The sequence below is a fragment of the Rutidosis leptorrhynchoides genome, chromosome 1 (assembly GCF_046630445.1).
Source record: "Rutidosis leptorrhynchoides isolate AG116_Rl617_1_P2 chromosome 1, CSIRO_AGI_Rlap_v1, whole genome shotgun sequence".
Lineage (NCBI taxonomy): Eukaryota > Viridiplantae > Streptophyta > Magnoliopsida > Asterales > Asteraceae > Rutidosis > Rutidosis leptorrhynchoides.
The window spans coordinates 53,604,982-53,629,596 of record NC_092333.1 but is presented as its reverse complement, the minus strand read 5'-3'; the positions used below and the strand labels follow the sequence as shown (position 1 = coordinate 53,629,596).

The window sequence follows — 24,615 nt, the reverse complement described above, 5'->3', positions numbered from 1 at the left end:
CCACCTATTAATAATGCTAGAGATTTAATAAGGAAACAATCTCTCTGTGTTCGAGTAGAGAGATGAATGATTTTCTCTATCGGTGTGTAGAGAACTCGTTCTTTACACGTTGGTGAGATATGACTTCTCTTCTATAATAGGATAGATGATCGATTGTTTACATTACACTCCTCATACTTCACATGTATGAGATTAAATATTGTTGTTGCAAAACGTGTATCTCGGCAGGGACACGCAAACCCCGTGTTGCCTATGGCAACCTACAACCCCCACCCCACAAGGGAGTTATACCTTGTAAAGCACCTCCCCCTGATACCCCATGTATGGCAAGATCGAACCTATCCGTATCGGCATCCTCCAACGAGCATGTAAGTACTGGACGTACTGTGGGGACGTACGTAAGAGGCATAAACCCCACGAGTCAACGATAAATACATGTTCCCGCCGGGATTCGAACTTGCGCCTTATTGCATTAGCTTCCACAACATGGGGCCCAGGGATTACAGGTGATGGGTACCGTTGGACCACTTGCTCGTATGAATGTACTATAATTTGTTTGCCATTCAAATCTTTATGATACGAAAGAGTTGAAAAATTATCGAGTAATATTGTAAACTCTTTCTTATAATCTAGTGTAGAGACTAAATCATGATTTTAACTTATATATATATATACATTATATATAGTTACAATTACAGTTACAATAATTGTAAATTTATAACTCATATTTATATATTTATATACTCCATCCGTCCCATATTAATAGTCAAGTATTCTATTTTAAGATGTTCTAAATTAATAGTCCACTTCCATAAATAGAAAAGAATCTGATACTTAAGTTATATTATGTCTTTAATGTATGTGGATATGATTAAAGGATTTAAAAAAAAAATGTAAGGATAAAACTGGAAAATAAACAGAAAGTACAATAATTTTATAATATTTTCTTAAACTATGTATTTTTTGTTTCTGAACTATTAATATGGGATGGAATGAGTAGTAGATAGATAATAAAATCATTATTACACCAGGCTAAAACTCATCATATATATGTTATTATACCTTAAAATTACCTGTCCGTACATAACATATTTGGCACATTGAATTTCACATAACATTTGTTTTCATCTATTATTATACGTTCTCTCGAATGATGGCTTAAACTACGTAAGGAAAAAATGGGATTTAATGCAAATAATAAGGGTACATCACATATCTATTTAATATAAATAAAAATTTCCTTTTGCAAGTAGGTAAAAAAAATTTCCTTTTATCATAGCAGATAAATCTAGTCAAACATATACTGTAATAATCATTTTTTAACATCCTTTATTAGCATAATTGGAGTTTCTCACTGATATAAAATATATAAACAACCAAAACATGCACCGTACATTGTACAAATATACGTAATATATACCTAGTTACAACAACAGTAATATTTAATTTCACGAATATGAAATATATGAAATTTAAAAATATAGACAATCATTTTGTTATACTAGTCCTATGAGATAAATCTAATAGTATATATTGCACCACTTGCATCAAATAATTGTACCATTCTATGGGTTACCGTTAAGTCTTCATTCTCTTCTACATGTTTAAATATCTAAACAATTTATCGCTATCATGTATACGATGATAAATTGATCAATTATTTTCCCACTCTTCATGTTCATATGATAAATTTATCAACCACACAATTCTGTTGTAATGAATGGCGGCTCCTCAAATGCGCGTGAGATGTCGAGCATTCATGGTGATGATAGAGAAATCAGCTGGCACGATGATGAGATTGAACCCCGAGTGCTTAATACAAACTTAGCTAACAGTATACTTGAAACCATGGACGATGATCATGTTAAGTTCTTGAGAAGATTAAGAGAAATAATTGATAGGTAATTATTATAACCTTTTATTTATCATATTGACTTATTGTTGCATGTAAATGCAAGTTAGCTACAAAACTACGTAGAATGTGTAGTTGTGCATGTAAACATTGTCATTAATATGAGAAAAATGTCTCATTAAAAGTGAAATGAATCACATTATTATTTAAACTTTTTAACAATTTAAAATTACATTATTTGTTGTTATTAACCAATTTGTTTAACTAATGTGTAGCATTGGGAGCAAGACACCAAAAATTGAAGTAAGATATGAAAATTTATCAGTTGAAGGTGATGTTTATATTGGTGATAGATCTCGTTCTTCTATTTATAATGCCACATTAAACTCACTTGAGGTATCCGTTCTCCTTATTGTAACGAACTTTTTATATATTTATTTACCATATCCATATCCATATCTAATCTATATCTATATATATCTAAATATATATAAAACAAATTTGTAGAACATCATACAAATGATTGGGCTGACTCCTTCCAAGAAGAGAAAATTGAACAAACTTCTAAATATTAGTGGGATTATCAAGCCATCAAGGTATCATAGTTATTTATTAAGTTTACTAATTACTATCATCTAATCTTGTTAAGATTTTTACAGTCCATATACATTTATAGTTGATGTGTTAAAAAACCATAATTAGAAACAGGATGACATTACTACTAGGTGCACCTGGTGCAGGAAAAACTACATTACTACTAGCACTTGCTGGAAAACTTGATTATGATCTCAAAGTAATTGATCGGTCTATTTCGATACCTCTCACCACTTGTTATTCTACTTACGTAATGATTTTTATAAACAGGTATCCGGAAATGTTACCTATAGCGGCCACAAACTATCCGAATTCATTCCTCAAAGAACATGTTCATATATAAGTCCGAAGAATCTTCACATCGGGGAGATGACGGTGAGAGAGACGCTTGATTTTTCTAGACGATGTTTAGGTGTTGGCCCAAGATACAAACTCATTGCAGAAATATTAAAAATGAAGAAAGAAGCACCAACCATACATGATCTTGATATCGATGAATTTATAAACGCCACTACACATCCAAATAGCGAAACAAAGTTGATCACTACTTATGTTATGAAGGTTTGTTATATAAATGTAAACAATTGTTATAGAATAAGAATTTAAGGTGCTAAGTTCGTTTAACATCCCAGGATAGCTTAGTGATTAGCATATCATATCCTCAAAAGAGTCACATTCAAATTTTAGTAGTAGCATATCATGTGGTGATAAGAGAAAAACGTCAAAAAGTTTACGGGATAATTAATCCCGTTAGATCACGTACCTTTGAGTAAAAATACTCTCTTCACCCCCGATAGTCTGAGCATAAAAAAATATCAATTTACCCGTTTATGATACGATAAATGGTTCAAATAGATATAACTAACAATATTCGTAGATAGCAACAACTATATCTAATAAAAATAGATAATGACTAGGTTTTTTTTTTATAAGGTCAAATAAGGAAGCAAAGTCACAGTGTGACAGTTAAGATGTTCCTTGACATTATTTTTAGACACATTGTCCTCCCTTAACAAATTATATGTAACTAATTCTTGTGTGGCTTATATGTTGAATGACTTAATAATTCAAAAATGAATATAAATAGATGTAAGATATTAAATTCTGTAATATTTAATCATTAGATCAAGTATAAAGGGCTATGTCATCTGTATAAATATAGGTTGGTAATATTTACAATAAATTTTTAAGTAAATTCATCAAATTTGTTGTAATTTCTAATTCTTAAATTATACGGCACAAGTGAAAGTTAGAAATAATTATAAAATAGAGGATCAAACGTGTAAATAATAAAAAGTTTGTACTAATGAAAATTAGAATGTACTCGTAAGAGTCTTCAACCATAATGCCCATTTATTTAACGGATTGGCTAACGTATGTCCTAAGGACACAAGTTAAGCATCATTTATTGCACTCAAACTTTTCAAATATATCACAAAATTAATTTATTAAACTCACAAGTTTTCAAATTTTATATATGTATCAACTACAATTTTATATTATTCATGGAAACATTGGCATCATTAATGGTTCTTAACATGTGCCCTTAGGGCACAAATTAGCTTTTCCCTTGTTATTTTTGTTATCAGTATGTAGGAAGTTGTTTCAAGCACTTAATCAACTTGTTAGTTTCTTCTTTTACTTTTGCTAAAACATAAACATCATAAAGACTTTTCAGTTTGAACATGCTAACACCGTCCTTAATTTACAATTGTTACCCAAAAATAAAAATATCAATGACATAGAAATCATTTTAGCCGATATTTTTAACCTATTTAAGATCATTAGCTATCAGAGAATTACATAAAAAATGGGATATATGATCTAAGATCATTAGCTAACTATTATTATATGGCCATGAACTATTTATAACTCCCTTATCTCCTAACTTATTTCTGCAACTAATTTGGTTATATGCTCTTATGTTAATGTTAACTAGTGTAAGGCACTCGCTACGCGTCAAATTTGTGAGTCGTCGATAGTTTAATTTTTCGGTCCAGTCATTTTATTTAACTTTAGAAAAATTATTAGTCATTTCTGCAACATAAAGGTACTTTAGTAGATGGTCATGTATATTTAATACTATGTTAATTATATTTGTATGTTCATAAATGATGTAGAGGTCTAAAATGTAAACATAATTGACTTTCATGTTTATTACTTGAAAACAAAGTTCTGTGAGTAGTGCGTCAAAGCTCCGTTTCAAATATAATTTGTTGCGTTTAATTCGTAAAATTATTTCGAGTTTAATAGTTATGGTGGTGAAACGTAACTCGATTCGAAAAAAAGATAAATCCCATAAAAAATTTAGGTCAGTTTAGTTAGTGGGTTTTTATTAAATAAAAAAAGTGACCCTTTGCCCCCTACACCTCTAGGAAGTTACTTTTTTTGCCCCTAGAAAGTTAACTTTTTTGCCCCTTAATTTACGTAAGTGTGACAATTTCTAATACTTGACTTTGATGGTACAAATTTAGAAGCATGTGGTACAAATCTTTTATGCACAAATTGAATTACCATTCATCACTTTATCTTTTAGATAAGGGGATAATAACACGTGACTTGCATACTTTAGTTTCAAATACACTTCACAACTAGTTTTGAAACGTCCGCACTTACAACGAAGTTTAAATTCACATGACTTGATTTTCTATTTTTAAACAAATCAAACAAATATAAATTGAATACTTTTCTTATCTTAATTTAATAGTAAAATAAAAGGGTTATGATTTTTTTTATGATTTGTTTATCAAAAACCCTAAAGGATTTTGTAAAGGTGCTTGAAATGTTTGTAATAAAGAATAATCGTTAAATAAAAGTCAAGAATAATCATAATGTACTACTTCTTAATGCATGTTACCTTTATTATTTATTTATAGTTATAAAATAAGATGTAGTCTTGGAAATAAATTGAATATATCGCAAGACTTTACTCTTATGATAAAATCTTTTGCAGTTCACATTAATTTAAAAACTAAAGAGTCGAAAATGAAAAAGTAAAAATTAAGGGTAAAACTTGTAAAACAATTAATTAAAACTTTGACTTTTATTACTCCTTAATATTTTTACTAGTTTAATTAATGGGCATTGTTAATTCCACTTGAAATTGATAAATCTCGTGATATTATGCATAAAGTATTTATGTTGTACATATGTGTTAGTTACGCATAATTATGAGTAGATTTATTAATTTCACGAGTAAAAATATCAGCTCCTTATTTAATATTGTACTCCAGCACGCATTATTACAATTTTGATATTATAAAAAACATTGGATTTCAATATGTGTTATGTATGTGGTCGGCCATTTTGGCCAATCAGATTGTAAGTTATTTATGCCATTTAGAATATAGTTATACTCGTCATATACTACTTATTAATGCGTGAAACCTTTATTATTTATAGTTACAAAATATATAATAAGATGCAAATTTGGAAAAAATTGAAGATATTGCAAGACTTTTAGGTGATGTTGTTTTTTAAGATGTTTTTATCGGAAGATCTGCGAACCATGTCTGTAAAGAAGAAGTGATTTAAAAGTCTGTGTGCTGAATGATGAAGTCTGTTTAATTTTATGTCTGTAAAATAACTTAATCATGTCTGAAACACTTAGAAGTATATTTCTAAATGTGCGAGGCTGCAGATATAACAAGACATTATTTTATCTTATGTTTTCAGAAAAACAAACAGTCCACAGTAAAACGTTTGCAGACGCGCAGACTTAAGACTAATAAGATATCCAGACAGTAAACAAACACACCTTACTCTTATGATAAAATCTTTTTTTTTATTTTCTTCCATTTCACATTAATTTAAAAACTCAAAATTTGAAATTAAAAGGAGGATATTTTGAGTAAAATTGTAAAACAAATAATTGAAAATTTAACTTTTATTACTCCATAATATTATTTCCACCTAAAATAATACTATACTATACTCCATTATAACAATATTAATATTAAAAAAAGTTTTAATGATAAAATGTGTTTTATATTATGTCGGCCATTTTTGACCAATTAGGTTGCAAGTTACATATGCAATTTAAAATATACTACTAATATTTAGTGTAAAAACTCTCGATTACTTTCGATTAATCTTCAATAATTTATTTTTTAGAACAGTCCTTTTCAATTTTCAAATTTCGTTTAACTAATTGGTTAACGTCAATTAATTGATCAAAATCAGATTTGTTGATCAAAGTTGGTCAAAGTCAAAATTGATTAACACCTTAATATTAATTTAAATTAGAATAAATTAGAATTTTAGATTTTTTGAATAATAAATGATTTTAAACAATTACGTTAAAATTTATGTTTACGATTTTATTTTTTATTTATACATATAATTTTAAATTTATATTTTAAATGTATTACTATATTAATCTTCAATTAATCCCAAAATTATCGAATATTCTTTCCAAAAGTCCTGACCGACCGGGTTTTGCAACTAATACTAATACTAGTTTAAAGACCCACGAATTTACGGGTTTGTTCAAGAAAAAAAGATATATAAAATCGAAGTAGAAAACGATATCATAAGTTCAACTCATTTAAGGTGATAATTTGAACTCATTAATAGTGTGTATCTACATAAGAACATCTATAACTAAATCATAAGTTCAACCACCAAATCATGTTTAACATCTTTGATACAATATCCGTAGATATAATTCATACCTAATGAAAATAAAACAATGGAATGACCAAGTTTAAAACAAAAATATTAGATATTTTCCCTACTTACATAAATTCATCATTGTATATGACTATTATTCTAAAGTAAAATTTCATCAGCAATACTCATAATCCATCATTAATATTGTATTCTATTTTTTTAGTTGCAACAGAAATTGACCCACCCAAAGTGGTGAAATAGGGAGACGTGACAGTTTACCATTGTACAAAACTACTGTCAAACTATATCAAATATTTGCAAACTAAATAGGACAAACTAACCTTTCACTAAGACTACAATTTAATGACATTTGAACAACTAAACAAAACCATAATGTTTAACTTCTTATCAATTGAACATAATATGAAGCGATGTTGCTTAATTCAAAAGTATCCATTTTGAACATATAAAATATTCATTTTTGTCATTGTAGGGTTCTACATAACTAATATAATCCACAATACCATGAAACTTGAATAACATAAATAATATTTTACTCACGTTTATATGTCATTTATGTCTTATAATACGATGTTTTTGCTCACATTATCTATGCTCAATTTAAGAGAACCAACCAAGATTTAAAATTCAAAAAATTTTAGTCAATTAAACCACAATCTTTCAGAGGCTATTTTACACCATTATAAATTAACCCTTTCCATTTATGAGAATAGTTATCAAACCATTGGGAAAAATAATGAAATCATTGAAGTTTATAAAATGCATATAGCAAATAATTATAAACAAAAGCATACCACAAATATTTTGCTCAAACATATGCATCCAAAATAATCAAAGATAAACTACAAACATATTGATATACCTAATTTGGACAGAATAAGTGAACTACCTTCATTTTACATCACCATCTTTCAATTTTCATCATAATTACTATTTTTCTTGTCATAAAATGTTACATTACAACTTTTTATTGAGACACGTACCTAACATACATATGTAACGTAGTTAATTTCGTAAAGAGAACCAACATTTGAATAATTATAATTATAATTATAATTATAATTATAATAATAATAATAATAATAATAATAAAATTTGCTTAAGAGTTAAATATTTATATTGTTAATAATAATTATTGGTAATAATAAATGCTTCTTGATTTTTTTTAAATAATTAAAATACAATTTTTATATGAAGGTTGCACAATATGATTCAAAATTTGTACATGTGTTCATAGGGTGTTTCTGAAGCGACCCGTCCTAATCCATAAGGACGAATACAATAACATATGATTACATCGCGAGGTATTTGACCTCTATATGATACATTTTACAAACATTGCATTCGTTTTTAAAAGACAACCTTTCATTACATCGAAAGTTGACATGCATGTATACCATTTCATAATATCCAACTTATAAATGACCTAATCTGTCATTTGTTTAATCATAATGTGATGCCCCGTACAAAACCATCGTGTACGAATCATCAACAACAGGATCATTACAAGGTCAAATACTATATGCTGTTTCAAAATAAGTTTGCATTCATGAATATAGGTGACGTCTTAACCAACGTCAAATGTTTAACATACGAAAGTGTGCTTCTACGAATAGAAGGCATTAATAATAGTACGTGACCCATATGTCGTTACAAATCATTATTTCAAAAGTAACATAGTTTGAATGCAAAATAAACGTTTCATGCGAAGACATCTCTAATAAGCGCAGCGAGAGTCTACAAAGCAGGACAACTACAGCGGAAGCAATCAAACCTTAAGCACATGAGAAAAACATGCTTAAAAACGTCAACACAAAGGTTGGAGAGCTATAGTTTAAGTATAACAGTAATGTAAGGTAGGCCACAAGATTTCAGTATTTCAAAACAGTATGAAAAGTATATGTATAACCGTGGGCACTTGGTAACTAACTTAACGTAAATAACACCCCCTAAAAGTACACTTGGCGAGTGCGTAAGTTTACGAAGTATTAAACACCCGTTAAATGCTAGCGCTACTAGCCCGAGTGGGGATGTCAAACCCTATGGATCCATATCTAAGATTCACGTTCACCGGTTCAAAGACCAATGACTAAACGTTACCGAGCTAAGGGGAAAGTTTATGCTGTTGTATAACCCACACATATATAAATTTTAAGTACTCGTGCCTAGTATGTAAAACGTAAAATGCGCATGTATTCTCAGTTCCCAAAATAGTTAAAGTAAAAAGGGATGCTATAACTCACAGTGGAAAGTAGTAAAAGTCGATACACGAGAATACTAAGCAAGTGGTTGGTCCGAAAGGTCCTCAACCTAAGTCAAAAGTTACTAAGTCTGTAAATCGTTCCCAAAGGTTTAAAAGTATGTAAATTAGGTCTTAAGTACCATCATCATTCATCAATAAACAAAAGGTGTAAAGTAAGTTTCAATTAAGAATAGAGTTTGAAATAAAGGCTGACTTCGTTCAGTCGCTACGACCTCTATACAAACTGAAATGAGGTGAGACCAGTAGCCATGGCTCCTTATATGAGTCCCCTAGGTACTGACCAATTTCCAGAACCAAACTCATCTTCGTTTGACCGTGGTGACGGTTTAAGTGCGAGTAGGTCAGAAATTTCAGCACAACGTTAATAGGGTGTAGTGACTTTCGGGAGGCCATAGATCCTAAACCGTAACTCGGATTAAGACGAGGTCTAAACAGAAAATCATCTACTCGAACCGAAATAACTGAAAATCAACTTTACAATAGCCCAGGTGGTCTGATCAGACCCAGAAAACAGTAAGAAAGGTGTTCCGGTGGGTTCTTGGTGCTTGATGCTCATCACGGTTCTCATCCTTGATGCGTATAGCTTCAATTGTACAACTTGTTGATGGGTTTGCATCATATTTACCAAGTTTTGACCATCATAACACTAGTGTAAGTCTAAGATATGTAGCACAACTCACTTAAGAGTTGCATGAAGGTTGATGAACCAAAGTTACATCAAGATCTTAGATCCGACACATACATGAGTTCTATTAGTAATATTAAGCTACAAACTTGAAAGTAAACTAAATAAACAAGATCTTAAGTTATAGAACTTAGATCTTAGCTAGATCTTAAAAATCCTAGACTAGAAAGTCTAGATCTAGTGTTCTTAAGTTAGATCCTAAGTTACAAAACTTGGATCTACACTTTAATGAAATCATAAGTTATGAAACTTAGATTTTCAACTTGTAACATGTATATAAGCTTATAAGCTCTTGTTTACAAAAAATTTAGAAGACCATAAGCTATAGAAACTTAGATCCAACATAAGTGTTTAAAGTTATAACTAGAAAGTTATACTTCCATGTTCTTGAACTTATAAAGTTAACTTTAGTTTCAAGAAATATGAGATCAAGCTTAACTATTAATACTTGACCAAATTTAACAACATCACAACTTTAAAGTACTTACAAAAGAAAGAAATAAACTAAATTTACAAGTAAAAGTTCATGGTTGTTCATACTTAGGAAGATTCAAGTCAAGGCTTGGATCTTTAAGAAAGTAAACCTCAAGTTTACTAACATGAACACAAGTATGGTTATAAAGTTCATGAACTTTCCTTTTTAACAAGTTTTATGGAGGAATCAAACTATAAACTTGATCCTCCTTTGTTCTTGTTTGTTCTTGTATAAACAAGATAATATGAAGAATAAACTAGAAAGTTTGATTCTTGACAACTAGTAAGTAAACAACAACTAACAACAAGTAAGTAAACAACAACAAAGAACAAGTAATTTGATGATGATGGTGGCAGTTTTAAGGAGAAAAAGAAAGAGAAAATGGAGTCTTGTTACTTACAAGTTTGAGAGAAAAAGAGAGTAAAAGAGAAGTGTGTAAGTATGTGTGTGTAAATGAGATAGAATACAAGCAAATAAGTAATCAAAAAAAAGTTTGAACTCTCCCTCCATACCCTCTTGGCCGACGGTTTTAGCAACAAAATGGGAAGGTCAAAAGCAATCTTTCAAGCATGGGTAGATGGTGTGAGCTAGAAGTAATAATAAAGCTAAATGGCATGGGAAAAAGGGGTGTAAATATACTTGTAACTAGTCTCCTCATATGACTAACTAATCTAGTTTTATCTTAATAAAATACTTGCATAATAATGGGCTAATTAGTCCATTAAGAAAGTAGGGTGGGCTTCCAAGTCCATGTCCATTAATAAAAGCCCAAGTATGTAACAAATTAAATAAATAAGCCCAAGTAATTAACTACTAACATTAGTTAATTAAAAATAATTAATCATGAACGTAAATAATATTCAAAATATTATTCGTGAAAAGGACGTGTGTCACAAAGACAAGTCGGGACATGTAAAGTCAATTACGGCAACAAGTAAATGTATAAAAATACATTTATTAAAATGGAAGCATTAATAATAAATTATTAACAATTATACGTTGGAAAATCCAGGGTTGTTACATTACCCACCTGTAAAAGAAAATTTCGTCCCGAAATTTTAAGCTGAGGTAGATGGAGGAGTTGGGAAAAGGTGATGATACTTCTGCATCATTTGATCCTCTCACTCCCAGGTAAACTCAGGTCATCGTTTGGCATTCCATCAGACTCGAACGATCGGAATCCTGTTGTGTTTCAAAGTTTTGACCTCACGGTCCATAATTTCGACAGGCTCCTCCACGAAGTGGAGTTTGTCATCAATTGTAATTTCCTTCAATGGTATGACATGTTCCGGTTCAGAAAGACACTTCTTCAAATTCGATACATGAAAAGTAGGATGAACTAAGTTCAATTGAGTTGGAAGATCCAAACGGTAGGCAACGGGTCCAACACGCTCCAAGATTTCAGAAGGACCAATGTATCGCGGGTTAAGCTTCTCACGTTTTCCAAAACGGATCACACCTTTCCAAGGCGCGACCTTCAACATTACACGGTCACCCACATCGAATTCAAAGTCTTTACGTTTAAGGTCGGCATAACTCTTTTGGCGATCACGGGCCGTCTTGAGTCTCGCTTGAATTTGGACAATCTTCTCAGTTGTTTCATGGACTATCTCGGGTTCGGTGATTTGCGTTTCGCCTTCCTCGGCCCAACAAATAGGAGATTGGCATTTGTGGCCATACAACGCTTCAAAAGGTGCGGCATTAATACTCGAATGATAACTGTTGTTGTAAGAGAATTCAGCTAGCGGCAAATGCCTTTCCCAAGCCTTTCCGAAATCAATGACACATGCACGCAACATGTCTTCTAAAGTCTGAATCGTGCTTTCGCTTTGTCCGTTGGTCTGCGGGTGATACGCAGTACTCATGTCAAGACGAGTCCCCAAGGCTTCTTGCAAAGAACGCCAAAATCTGGAAGCAAAACGGGGATCGCGATATGAGATGATCGATAAGGGCACACCATGACGAGATACAACCTCTTTTATGTATAGTTGAGCGAGTCTCTCCATCGTATCCGTTTCCTTCATGGCTAAGAAGTGTGCAGATTTGGTAAGACAGTCAACGATAACCCAGATGGTATCATATCCGCCCACCGTCTTTGGTAGCTTCGTAATGAAATCCATTGTTATCCTTTCCCACTTCCATTGCGGGATTTTCGATTGTTGAAGTTGTAGTGACCCGAACTTTTCCATGTTTATATATATATTAAATGAAATTGTTATTTTACATGATTAAGTATTTCCAACATGTTAAGCAATCAAACTTGTTAAGACTTGATTAATTGAAATAGGTTTCATATAGACAATTGACCACCCAAGTTGACCGGTGATTCACGAACGTTAAAACTTGTAAAAACTATATGATGACATATATATGGTTATATATATATAGTTAACATGATATTATGATAAGTAAACATATCATTAAGTATATTAACAATGAACTACATATTTAAAAACAAGACTACTAACTTAATGATTTTGAAACGAGACATATATGTATCGATTATCGTTGTAACGACATTTAATGTATATATATATCATATTAAGAGATATTCGTACATCATAATATCATGATAATATAATAATTTAAAATCTCTTTTGATATTATAAGCATTGGGTTAACAACATTTAACAAGATCGTTAACCTAAATGTTTCAAAACAACACTTACATGTAACGACTAACGATGAATTAACGACTCAATTAAAATGTATATACATGTAGTGTTTTGATATGTATTTATACACTTTTGAAAGACTTCAAGACACTTATCAAAATACTTCTACTTAACAAAAATGCTTACAATTACATCCTCGTTCAGTTTCATCAACAATTCTACTCGTATGCACCCGTATTTGTACTCGTACAATACACAGCTTTTAGATGTATGTACTATTGGTATATACACTCCAATGATTAGCTCTTAGCAGCCCATGTGAGTCACCTAACACATGTGGGAACCATCATTTGGCAACTAGCATAAAATATCTCATAAAATTACTAAAATATGAGTAATCATTCATGACTTATTTACATGAAAATAAAATTACATATCCTTTATATCTAATCCATACACCAACGACCAAAAACACATACAAACACTTTCATTCTTCATTTTTCTTCATCTAATTGATCTCTCTCAAGTTCTATCTTCAAGTTCTAAGTGTTCTTCATAAATTCCAAAAGTTCTAGTTTCATAAAATCAAGAATACTTCCAAGATTGCAAGTTTACTTCCGGGGGTTAGCATTTGTATCACTAGGTAAACTTCCTGGTTTTCTTTCACCTATCAACCTTGCTAGGTTACTCACTTCTTGTTCTAAATTTTGAATAGAAGCTTGTTGATTTCTAAATGCTTGAGCAGTTTGTTCATTGGTTTGTTTCTGAGATGTGAAAAATTGAGTTTGAGATTCAACTAGCTTCGACGTCATATCTTCTAAATTTGGCTTTTTATCATCTGTTTGTGGTGGTTTGTTTTGAAAAATAGGTCTTTGCTGATTGTAAGTATTGTTGGATACTTGTTGATTGCTTGGACCTTGTTGGTTGTTGTATGGAACATTTCGGTTATAATTCTGGTTTTGATTATAAATTGGTCTTGGTGGTTGATAATTATTCTGATAATTATTTCCAGGCCTTTAGTTTATGTATGAAACATTCTCTCTTTGTTCCATTGTTAGTTCAATATTGAGACAATCTTTTGTTAAATGTGGTCCTCCACACTGCTCACAACTAATTCTTATTGAGTGTATATCCTTAGTCATCTTTTCCATTCGTCTCTCGACAGCATCTATCTTTGCAGAAATGGAATCTAAGTCATGGCTAGAATCATCTCTAGCTGCTTTAGATGATCTAACGATATCTTTTTCTTGATGCCACTCATGTGAGTGGGAAGCAGTGTTATCAATAATTTTGTAAGCATCAGATGCGGTTTTCTTCATAATGGAACCACCAGCTGCTATATCGATGTCTTTTCTTGTAGTGATGTCGCATCCTTGGTAGAATATTTGTACTATTTGACAAGTGTCTAAACCATGTTGCGGACATCCTCTTAATAACTTTCCAAATCTTGTCCACGCTTCATATAGAGTTTCATTTGGTTTTTGTGTGAACGTAACAATTTCTCCTTGAAGTCTCACGGCTTTAGATGCCGGAAAGAATTGTTTAAGAAATTTTTCAACTAAAACGTCCCATGTATCAATCGCCCCTTCAGGTAACGATTCTAACCAATCTTTGGCTTCTCCCTTCAAAGTCCAGGGAAATAACATGAGATATATCTGTTCATCCTCAACTTCTCGGATTTTAAATAGTGTACAGATCCTATTAAAGGTACGAAGATGTTCGTTTGGATCTTCCTTCGGCGCACCACTAAATTGGCATTGATTAGTTACCATGTGTAGTATTTGTCCCTTGATTTCATAATCTGGCGCATTTATGTCAGGTTGAGTAATTGCGTGACCTTGGCCAGTGCGTTTAGCTCTCATTCGGTCTTCCATACTTAGAGGTTCCAGATTCTTCATTATTGAATTTGTTGAATCTGAATAACTATAGGATTCTGATTTAATGGTAGGTTCCTCAACAATCTCTGTTTGAATGATTGGTGGTTCCGGAGGAAAGATTAATGGTTCATGATCTCTGAATTGTCCTTGAATATCCTCCGGATTCTCAATTGTGAGGTCGGGTTCAAAAAATGGATTATCGGAAATTTGAATTGGAGTACTTGGTCGACTAGATGACGATTCTAAAGAAAAATTAACGGCGACAATATTTGCTAGATGTCTTGATCTGGTTAAAGGTGGTGAACGTTTTGCTCGGTGCATTCACTGAATATCCTATTAGTTATAAAAGATAAAAATTATATAAGTTATCAAATTAATAGACTTTTCTGCTTTTGTCTACGTTTCGAATAGCCAATAGATGTAGCAGGGAGCCAGAACCCTTTAAATCGGAAGCTCACAACTCAGCCACTAACAAATCCAACTATTACTACGAAGCAGAAAATTTGGATGTCTATCAATTTAACCACTTAAAATAATTTTTTGTTGAAATTTAAAGAAATTTTAGAGAAGAAATAGAAAATTCTAAGTCCTAAAAACTAGAGTGTCGCGAAATAAGAAAGAAAAAGAGCGCGTCGAAAAAAACGTCGAAAAATAAAAGGTCGAAAAATAATAGGCGTCGAAAAATAAAAATAAAAAAGTAGCGCGTCGAAACTTAAAAAAGAACTAAAAACTAAGAATTAAAAGTTACGTCTAAAAATATTAAAGCTTAAAAGAAATACTATATCCCAAAATGGCAATAACTTAAAAAGGTACTAAAATATTAAAAACGGCGTCGCAAAATTCTAAAGCACCTAAATTTTAGTCTAAAGAAAAAGCACTTAAGGGATTTTACGGCAAAGCCTAAAAATCTAGAAATAAAAATAACTATGGCAAAAAACTATGTCTTAAAACTAAATACGAGCGAAAAATATAAATATTACGTTAAAACGAATAAAAAGATACAAAATATAAAAATAAACTTAAAGTTGTAAAAAGTACAATTTTTATAAAAATATTATTTTTATATTATTTATTTTATAAAACTATTAATTTATAATTTATTAAAACTAAATAAAACTAAAAATACTAATTAATTACTAAAACTAAAATAAACTATAAATTAATTAAACCCTAATTATAATTTAATTAATAATAATAATAATTAAAACCTAACCCTAATTCGTACGTTCAAGGATTCAGACCTGTCCAGTCAACTCATGCGATCGCATGAGTTTTCTGTTATGGAGCCATGTGATCGCATGGGCCTCGGATCCGGTTCTGTTTTGGGCTGCTACAGTACCGGGCCTCGAGTGTTTTTATATTTTTTTTTCTTTCTGTTTTTTCTGTTTTTAATATAAATAAATATTTATATAAATTAAATAAAAACTTAATTCTTAAAAACTAAAAATAAAGATAAAGAAACTTTATAATTTTATATATATATGTAACAAACTCTTTAATATATATATATTTTGTTTTTCTTTTTATATATTTTTATATTTTTTAAAAAAAAACGTATATTTTTAATAAAAACTTAATAAAACTCTAATAAGATCTTTTTTTTTATATAGCGTTGCGCTTCCGGCGTCTAAGCAAGAGTTCCCCGGCAGCGGCGCCAAAAATACTTGATGCGTGCGAGGTGGTGTATAAAATACTATTAATTTTTACAAGAAAATACTATTAAATACGATACAATTTTACACAAGATATTTATTTATTTAAAGAATGGATATACCTAAACTTTGCTACAACAATTATAGGCAGTGTACCTAATCATACAGTAGTGTAGTTTTTAGTAAGTCCGGTTCGTTCCACATGGATCTTTAGCCAAGTTTAACGCTATATTTTTAACTTATAATTGTAAAAATACAAAAATATATATAAGTAGAATTATTATTATAAAAGGGGGTTTTACCGTTTAATGACCGGTTTGTCGATTTTTAAAACTTTAGTCGCAGTTAAAACCTAATGTAAAATATTAAAAATAAATATAACTTAATTTAAAGCGTAAAGTAAATAACGATAATGAAATTGCGATAAATAAAAGTGCGATAAAATAAAATTGCGATAATTAAAGAGTACGATAATTAAAAATGCAATTAAATAAAATGACAATAAATAAAAGTGCGATAATTAAAAGTGCAATTAAATATGAAATATATAAAGGAATTATGCTTATTTAAACTTCCGTAATTATGATGTTTGACGTGTTAATTTTAGTTTATTCCCATGGGTTAATTGTCCTTTGTCCTGGATTATTTAATATGTCCATACGGATTTGTCCATAATAGTCCATCAGTCATAATCATAAAGTGTGAGAGTCTTCGTCAAGTTATTCTTATTCCCGAAGTCAAATATTCCAACTAATTGGGGATTCGAATTGTAACAAGGTCTTAATACTTTGTTTAATGAATACACCAGGTTATCGACTGCGTGTAATCCAAGGTTTTACTACTTTGTTAACAATTACACCAATTACCCTTGAATGTAATCCACCCCTATTTCAACAAGTCTATTAACTATTAATCCAGTCCCATGTCCGGTAAAATGAACAATTATTGGTATTTATAGATATCCCGCCCACCGTACCCAGTCAAGCGTATGTGGTTATATATAAATACGTCAAATTATAAGTCTATATATTAAATCAACGAGGTATCATTTAGTTAATATAAAACCCATTAATAGCCCATAGTCTAATTTCTACAAGTGTCGTTCTTTTATCCAAACCTCAATTATGGTACAAAGCCCAATTACCCAATTTTAATATTTAGCCCAACATCACGATTACTTCGGCATTAAATAAGCATAATAATAACTTAGCTACGAGACATTAAATTAAAAATGTTGAACATAACTTACAATGATTAAAAATAGCTTAGCGTTACACGGACAGAATTTCGACTTACACCCTTACAACATTCGCTAACATACCCTTATTATTAGAATTTAAAATTAAAATTAAAATTAAAATATAATATATATATATATATATATATATATATATATATATATATATATATATATATATATATATATATATACGTTTGATAGATAGAGAGGAAAAAGATATATAAAACTGATCACCAAACTGCGAAATTTATAGGATGTGGCCAGCCACCTACTGCCATGTGATCGCATGGAATTTGTTCTTCCAGGCCATACGATCGCATGGCCCCTTTTTCCAGCTCACAAGAGCTTGTTTCCTAGCTTGCCGACGTTTATAATATATAATATATATATATATATATATATATATATATATATATATATATATATATATATATATATAAATTTTAAGAATTAATTATTTATTATATTATATTCATGTGCATAGTTGACTTGTAATTTTAGGTCCGTTGCGTTGAGCGTTGTGAGTTGACTTTGGTCCCGGTTTCGGATTTTCGAACGTCCTTGCGTATAATTTAATATCTTGTACTTTACGTTTTGCGTCTTGTACTCTTGTAATTTTGAGACGTTTCTTATCAATAATTGGAACCACTTTGATTGTATTTTGTACTTTTGAGCTTTTTGGTCGTTTGCGTCTTCAATTCGTCGAATCTGTCTTTTGTCTTCACCTTTTATTATTTAAACGAATATCACTTGTAAATAGAACAATTGCAACTAAAATCTTGTCTTTCTTGATAGATAATGCTATGAAATATATGTTCGTTTTTAACATTATCAATATGTTGCTATTTCGATCTCATATATGTTGTACTTGAATATTTGTTCTATATTATAAAGTCTATCTCTTGGGTATTTATAATTGTCAGTATTTTAGAGGATATTGTGAACACAAATGGCATCCAGACGAACGAAAGGTGACGATATTGTTACGTTCCAACTTTCATGATACATATGAAGCATACCAAGGTTAGCATTTTTATCAAGCTTTTTGATTCCTTCTAACATGTTATCAATCAAGATTTGTTAGGTGTAAGGTTTTGAAGTGTTTCATTCATTCATTTACTTTTGATATAGTTATTGGTTAGTTTTGTAATGATCAAACCCTACTTCGAGGATATCAATAAAATTCAAGTGGGGTTTCAAAGTTTTTAGCTTTTAATGATTTTCGTCTGTTATTTGCTTGAATTTATGTGTGTTCTGCAAGTATTATTGATTTTGACTAATTGTTTGTTTTGATTGCAAGTGGGATATTTTCATGTTTACATATTTTTGTAAGTTATTTGGTTTATTTCAAGAGGGTTTTGCAAGCTCTTGAAGATTTTAAGCCATTCTTTTCATTGATTTCAGCTGAGTTTTGCGAAAGTAAAGATTTTGATCCATTATTTCTTGGATTTCAATTAGATTTGGTAAGCTAAAGTAGATTTTGACCCGCTCAAAGATGAACTTCAAAAATACATGCCCCAGGTATAAAGTTTGTTACTGTATTTTTGGTTTATTTGCAGTCGAGTAATGTGCAGTCCAGAAATGGGTCAAAATAGTTTATTATCATTATCTTTTGTGCATACGTGTTGGGTTATTCTATATGTCTTCATCTTCCATTGTCTCTGTTTTCCAATTATTTATGCAGTCGACATCGATTTTCTGGCTTCTGTGAATATCTCTGGTGTTTCTAGGTACTTCAATTTTTTATATTCAGTTTCTATTTGCTTATTGTGTTCGCTGTTAATATGTTCATTTTTTGTGTTTTCTTCTATAGTGACTAATACAAAAACGTAAAAAGGAAGCGCCAAAGAAACTTTTAGTGCATTTGACAAATTCTTATGTTGAGGGTATTGCTGCAGCTGCTTTTTCTTTCGATACGTTTTCCGTTTCTGCAAGACAAACAACAATTAAAAACATGCTACATTATCGCAATCGTATGGGCATCGTTCCTGTCCAGCAGTCATCTGCGTCTACAAGTACATCTCAGAACCCTTTCGACTTACATCCATCACTTTCGATCCCTTATAACGAATTCGACTTCGCTTCCATGTCTTCTCTGCCCTTCAAGTATTGGATTGTCTTATTACTTTCTATTTTATTTACCCATTTTTTCTTCCATTTACGTTGTAACATATACTTCCTATTACTTATTATTGGTGGTTTTCTGACGATAATTGCAACTGCTGATATGTACACAGACGTGGGAGCCGCTGCTACTGATCGCCCAACTTTAGTCGTAGAAGGTTTGTTTTATTTGTTGTATTTGTTGACTTTGGTCTTAACAATGCTCACTTTTGATTGTATATTAGGAGCTAGCTATTTGTAACTACAACTTGCCGTGTAACCGAATTACTATATATCTATGGAGACGGATTACAAAAATGGATTTGTAACAGAATTCATATATTTACGCACAATTACAGCAACTGCAAATGAATACCTTTCAAGGTGGCCGTCGCAACGCACGGTTGGCTGAAGCGACCCGTCCTAATCTATCCGGACGAAGTCCATTTCGATTACAAACGATTCACAATAGTTGATTACATCGCGAGGTACTTGACCTCTATATGATACATTTTACAAACATTGCATTCATTTTTAAAATACAAACTTTCATTACATCGACAGTTAACAGCATACATACCATTTTATAATATATCAAACTATAATTGACTTAATAATAATCTTGATGAACTCAACGACTCGAATGCAACGTCTTTTGAAATATGTCATGAATGACTCCAAGTAATATCTCTAAAATGAGCAAATGCACAGCGGAAGATTTCTTTCGTACCTGAGAATAAACATGCTTTCAAGTGTCAACCAAAAGGTTGGTGAGTTCATTAGTTTATCATAAATATTCATTTCCATCATTTTAATAGACCACAAGATTTTCATTTTCAGTTCTCATAAATATACGTCCCATGCATAGAGATAAAATTATCATTCATATGGATTGAACACCTGGTAACCGACATTAACAAGATGCATATAAGAATATCCCCTATCATTCCGGGAAATCCTTCGGACATGATAAAACAACATCGAAGTACTAAAGCATCTGGTACTTTGGATGGGGTTCGTTAGGCCCAATAGATCTATCTTTAGGATTCGCGTCAATTAGTAGATCGGTTTACTAATTCTTAGGTTACCAAGTAAAAGGGGCATATTCGGCTTCGATCATTCAACCATATAATGTAGTTTCGATTACTTGTGTCTATTTCGTAAAACATTTATAAAAGCAGCGCATGTATTCTCAGTCCCAAAAATATATATTGCAAAAGCATTTAAAAAGGGAGCAAATGAAACTCACCATACTGTATTTTGTAGTAAAAATACATATGACTAGATTGAACAATGCAGGGTTGGCCTCGGATTCACGAACCTATATCATTTGTATATATATTAAGACGTATACTTGTAATCGAACAAATATATATTATTATTAGTGATTTAACTTTTATATTATTAACTTATATATACTTTTCATTATTTCATTAAATGTATTCTTTTTGTATATAAAAAGCATTAATATAGTTAAGTTATGTTTGTTATATATATATATATATATATATATATATATATATATATATATATATATATATATATATATATATATATATATATATATATATATATATATAACTAGTAATTGTAGTAATACTAAATTAATATTTGTAATGGTAAAAATGATAATACTTAATATTAAAAAAAAATGTTAGTAATCTTAGTGATAAATGTATGGTATAATAACAACTATCTGCTTGATTAGTTTTAGAACTTCAAATAAAAAAAAAAAAAAAAAAAAACGATTTAGTTTGATTTTAGAAAATTAACAGAAAACAAAACAAAACAAAAAAATAACAAAAAAAGAATACCTGCTGTTCGTAACACACAAAAAAAATATTTGGATTTTGATTTCAAGAATGTTTTACAATATAATTATAAATTGAAACATGTTTTGTTTGTGATTAAATGGATTAATCAACAGCAAAATAAATAAAAAAAAAATTTAAATAAGAAAGAGTGCTGCTGCTGGGTTATGGTTTAAAAAAAAAAATTATATAATGATTTTGATTTTGAATACGAATTAGGAAAATCTTACAACATGAAATATGTTGTATATCATTCATATAAACGTTATCAATCGGCAATTTAACAAGAAACATAACATATAACTCGAATTCGATTGTAGAACAATGTTTGACATTTTAGGTTTGAAATTTGACTCTTCGAATTCGAGCTTTATATAACGAATTAGGACCTGCGAATTTGAGGAAACATTCACGACATGATTTAGAACACTTCTGCAATTCTACTTCCTATCAATTCGTTTTGAATCGATTCAAAGGTTAAATGGGTTTTGAGTTTATAAAAAAAATATCAGTTCTGTTTCTTTTTTTTTCTTTTTTTTAACGAGCACCAATTACTGAATGATATTGATAAGTACTTAATACAGCTGCAATAGAAATGATTGAGAGGCAAAGGTTCACAAGCAGAATAAGAAAAGAGAAGGGAGATAGTGATGTATACCCATTCCATTCATTCATATATCTATATCTATCGGTTATTATATATGACAATTAATATTTATAAATATAATTAAAATAAATATAATAAATATACTAAAACTAATAATAATGATAATAACATTACTAATACAAATAATAATAATAATTATATGTGTTAATAATAAATACTAAACAAATTTCTTACCTATATATTATGTACAATACTATTATTGATTTTTTTTACTAACAATTTTTATTTTAATAGAAGTATAATATTAATAGTATTTTAAATTTGTAGTTAAATTTAATATATTAATATTACACATTATTAATCATGTATATTTTAATAATTATACATATATATAACATATAATAGTTAAATATTTTATATACATATCCAAATAACTATTTATAGAAGTCACATACACTTACATATAGTTTTATTTTTAATAATCACATTATTACCTTGTTTATTATTTTATATATATATTCAATACTAATGATTATATCTTATTGTTTCAATTTATTTTATATACTACTTTACCTATTCAATTCAATTAATTAAATTGTATTTTATTTTACATATTTAATTTAAGTTATGTTTCATTACTTCTAATTATTATACATTCTTATATATATATATATATATATATATATATATATATATATATATATATATATATATATATATATATATATATATATATATATATATACATATTTATTTACAAACAATTGTGCGTGAATCGTCGGTAATGGTCAAAGGCCAATGCATTCATGTAAACTATTCAAAAATTTTGAAACACGATTTAACAGACTTTGCTCATCATGTCGAAACCATATAAAGATTAAGTTTAAATTTGGTCAGAAATTCCCGGGTCATCACATTGGCCACCTGTTTGGTATAGTACATTCATACAACAACAACAATATTTAATCTCATACATGTGAAGTATAAGGAGTGGAATGTAAACAATCGATCATCTATCCTATTATAGAAGAGAAGTCGTATCTCACCAGCTTGTAAAGAACGAGTTCTCTACACACCGATAGAGAAAATCATTCATCTCTCTACTCGAACATAGAGAGATTGTTTCCTTATATTTAAATCTCTAGCATTATTAATAGGTAGAAATATGTCACAACTATGTAATGCTATATTTTTCTCTTAACGATACTACACTTCTATTTTGTTTTTCTTTTTGTTGTTTTTCTTTTTTCTTTTCCAAGGACGCTACACATTTTCCCCCATATTAGACCTTTTTCTTGATATCTTTTAACAAAATATTTCATCATTTATTCATTTTTCTCTTTTGCTAAATTCTTAAACTAAATTAATTTTTTAAAATAAATTATACTATACAATCGTGTGTCGTATCAATGTTCATGTCTTTTTTTCGGTAGCTATACTTTTTATTTTTACTTTGTTTTATATGGTATTTTTTAGGGATTTTCGTTGTTAGACATATTAGATTAAAAGTCCAATATGTGAGTTTGAGACATTAGGATTAAGATGGTTAGGGTTTATGTACTTTATAAATAGTGTCCAATGTTATCAATAATATTCACCGGGTACTATTCTTTAACATGGTATCAGAGAGGTATGATCCTGGTTAAATCACATAGCCGTCACCACCTCCATTCAATTTATCATCACGTCAAATCTTTTTATTCACTAATCCATCCTTACTATTAAAAAAAAATGAAGATAAAAACCCTAATGGTCTCATGCTCACATATTGAACTTAAGCCTAATCTAATATTCTAACATTTGTAATTGTGAAAAGGAGGTATTGTTCTTTCTTTTTACATTTTTTTTACCAACAACGCGAGCCATATAAACCTAGTTTTTACTATGAAGGAAATAGGAGATTCACTATAATGATATGATGATATCGTTGATCGAGTAGTAATACAATTGTACAATTGCATATATTATTTGAAATGATAATCATCCAAAAAAAATATAAAGGTGAACTTGTAAGAGAAACTTAGAGGTAGAGTTATACAATTTTTTCAAATGAAGTTTGAATCGTTGAATTGATTTGTTGCAATGTTGCAACAATCATGAGCACATCATCTTATATAAGTCTTAAACCATGTACGGAGTATTTATCAATAGCAGTGATTAACTCGATGTATCTATCTATTTAATACTCTGTAATAAATAGATATATAAG

At 29.9% G+C, this 24,615-nt stretch overlaps 1 protein-coding gene across 1 annotated transcript in view; it reads left to right on the top strand.

Moving 5' to 3' along the window:
* Window positions 1-24,615, top strand: part of LOC139870065 (ABC transporter G family member 39-like) — a 73,443-nt gene that overhangs the window by 4,041 nt on the left and 44,787 nt on the right. Inside the window, 5 exon segments of the mRNA XM_071857938.1 lie at window positions 1,834-1,901; window positions 2,128-2,248; window positions 2,360-2,448; window positions 2,561-2,645; window positions 2,717-3,007. Of these exon segments, the coding sequence (XP_071714039.1) occupies window positions 1,834-1,901; window positions 2,128-2,248; window positions 2,360-2,448; window positions 2,561-2,645; window positions 2,717-3,007 (654 nt within the window).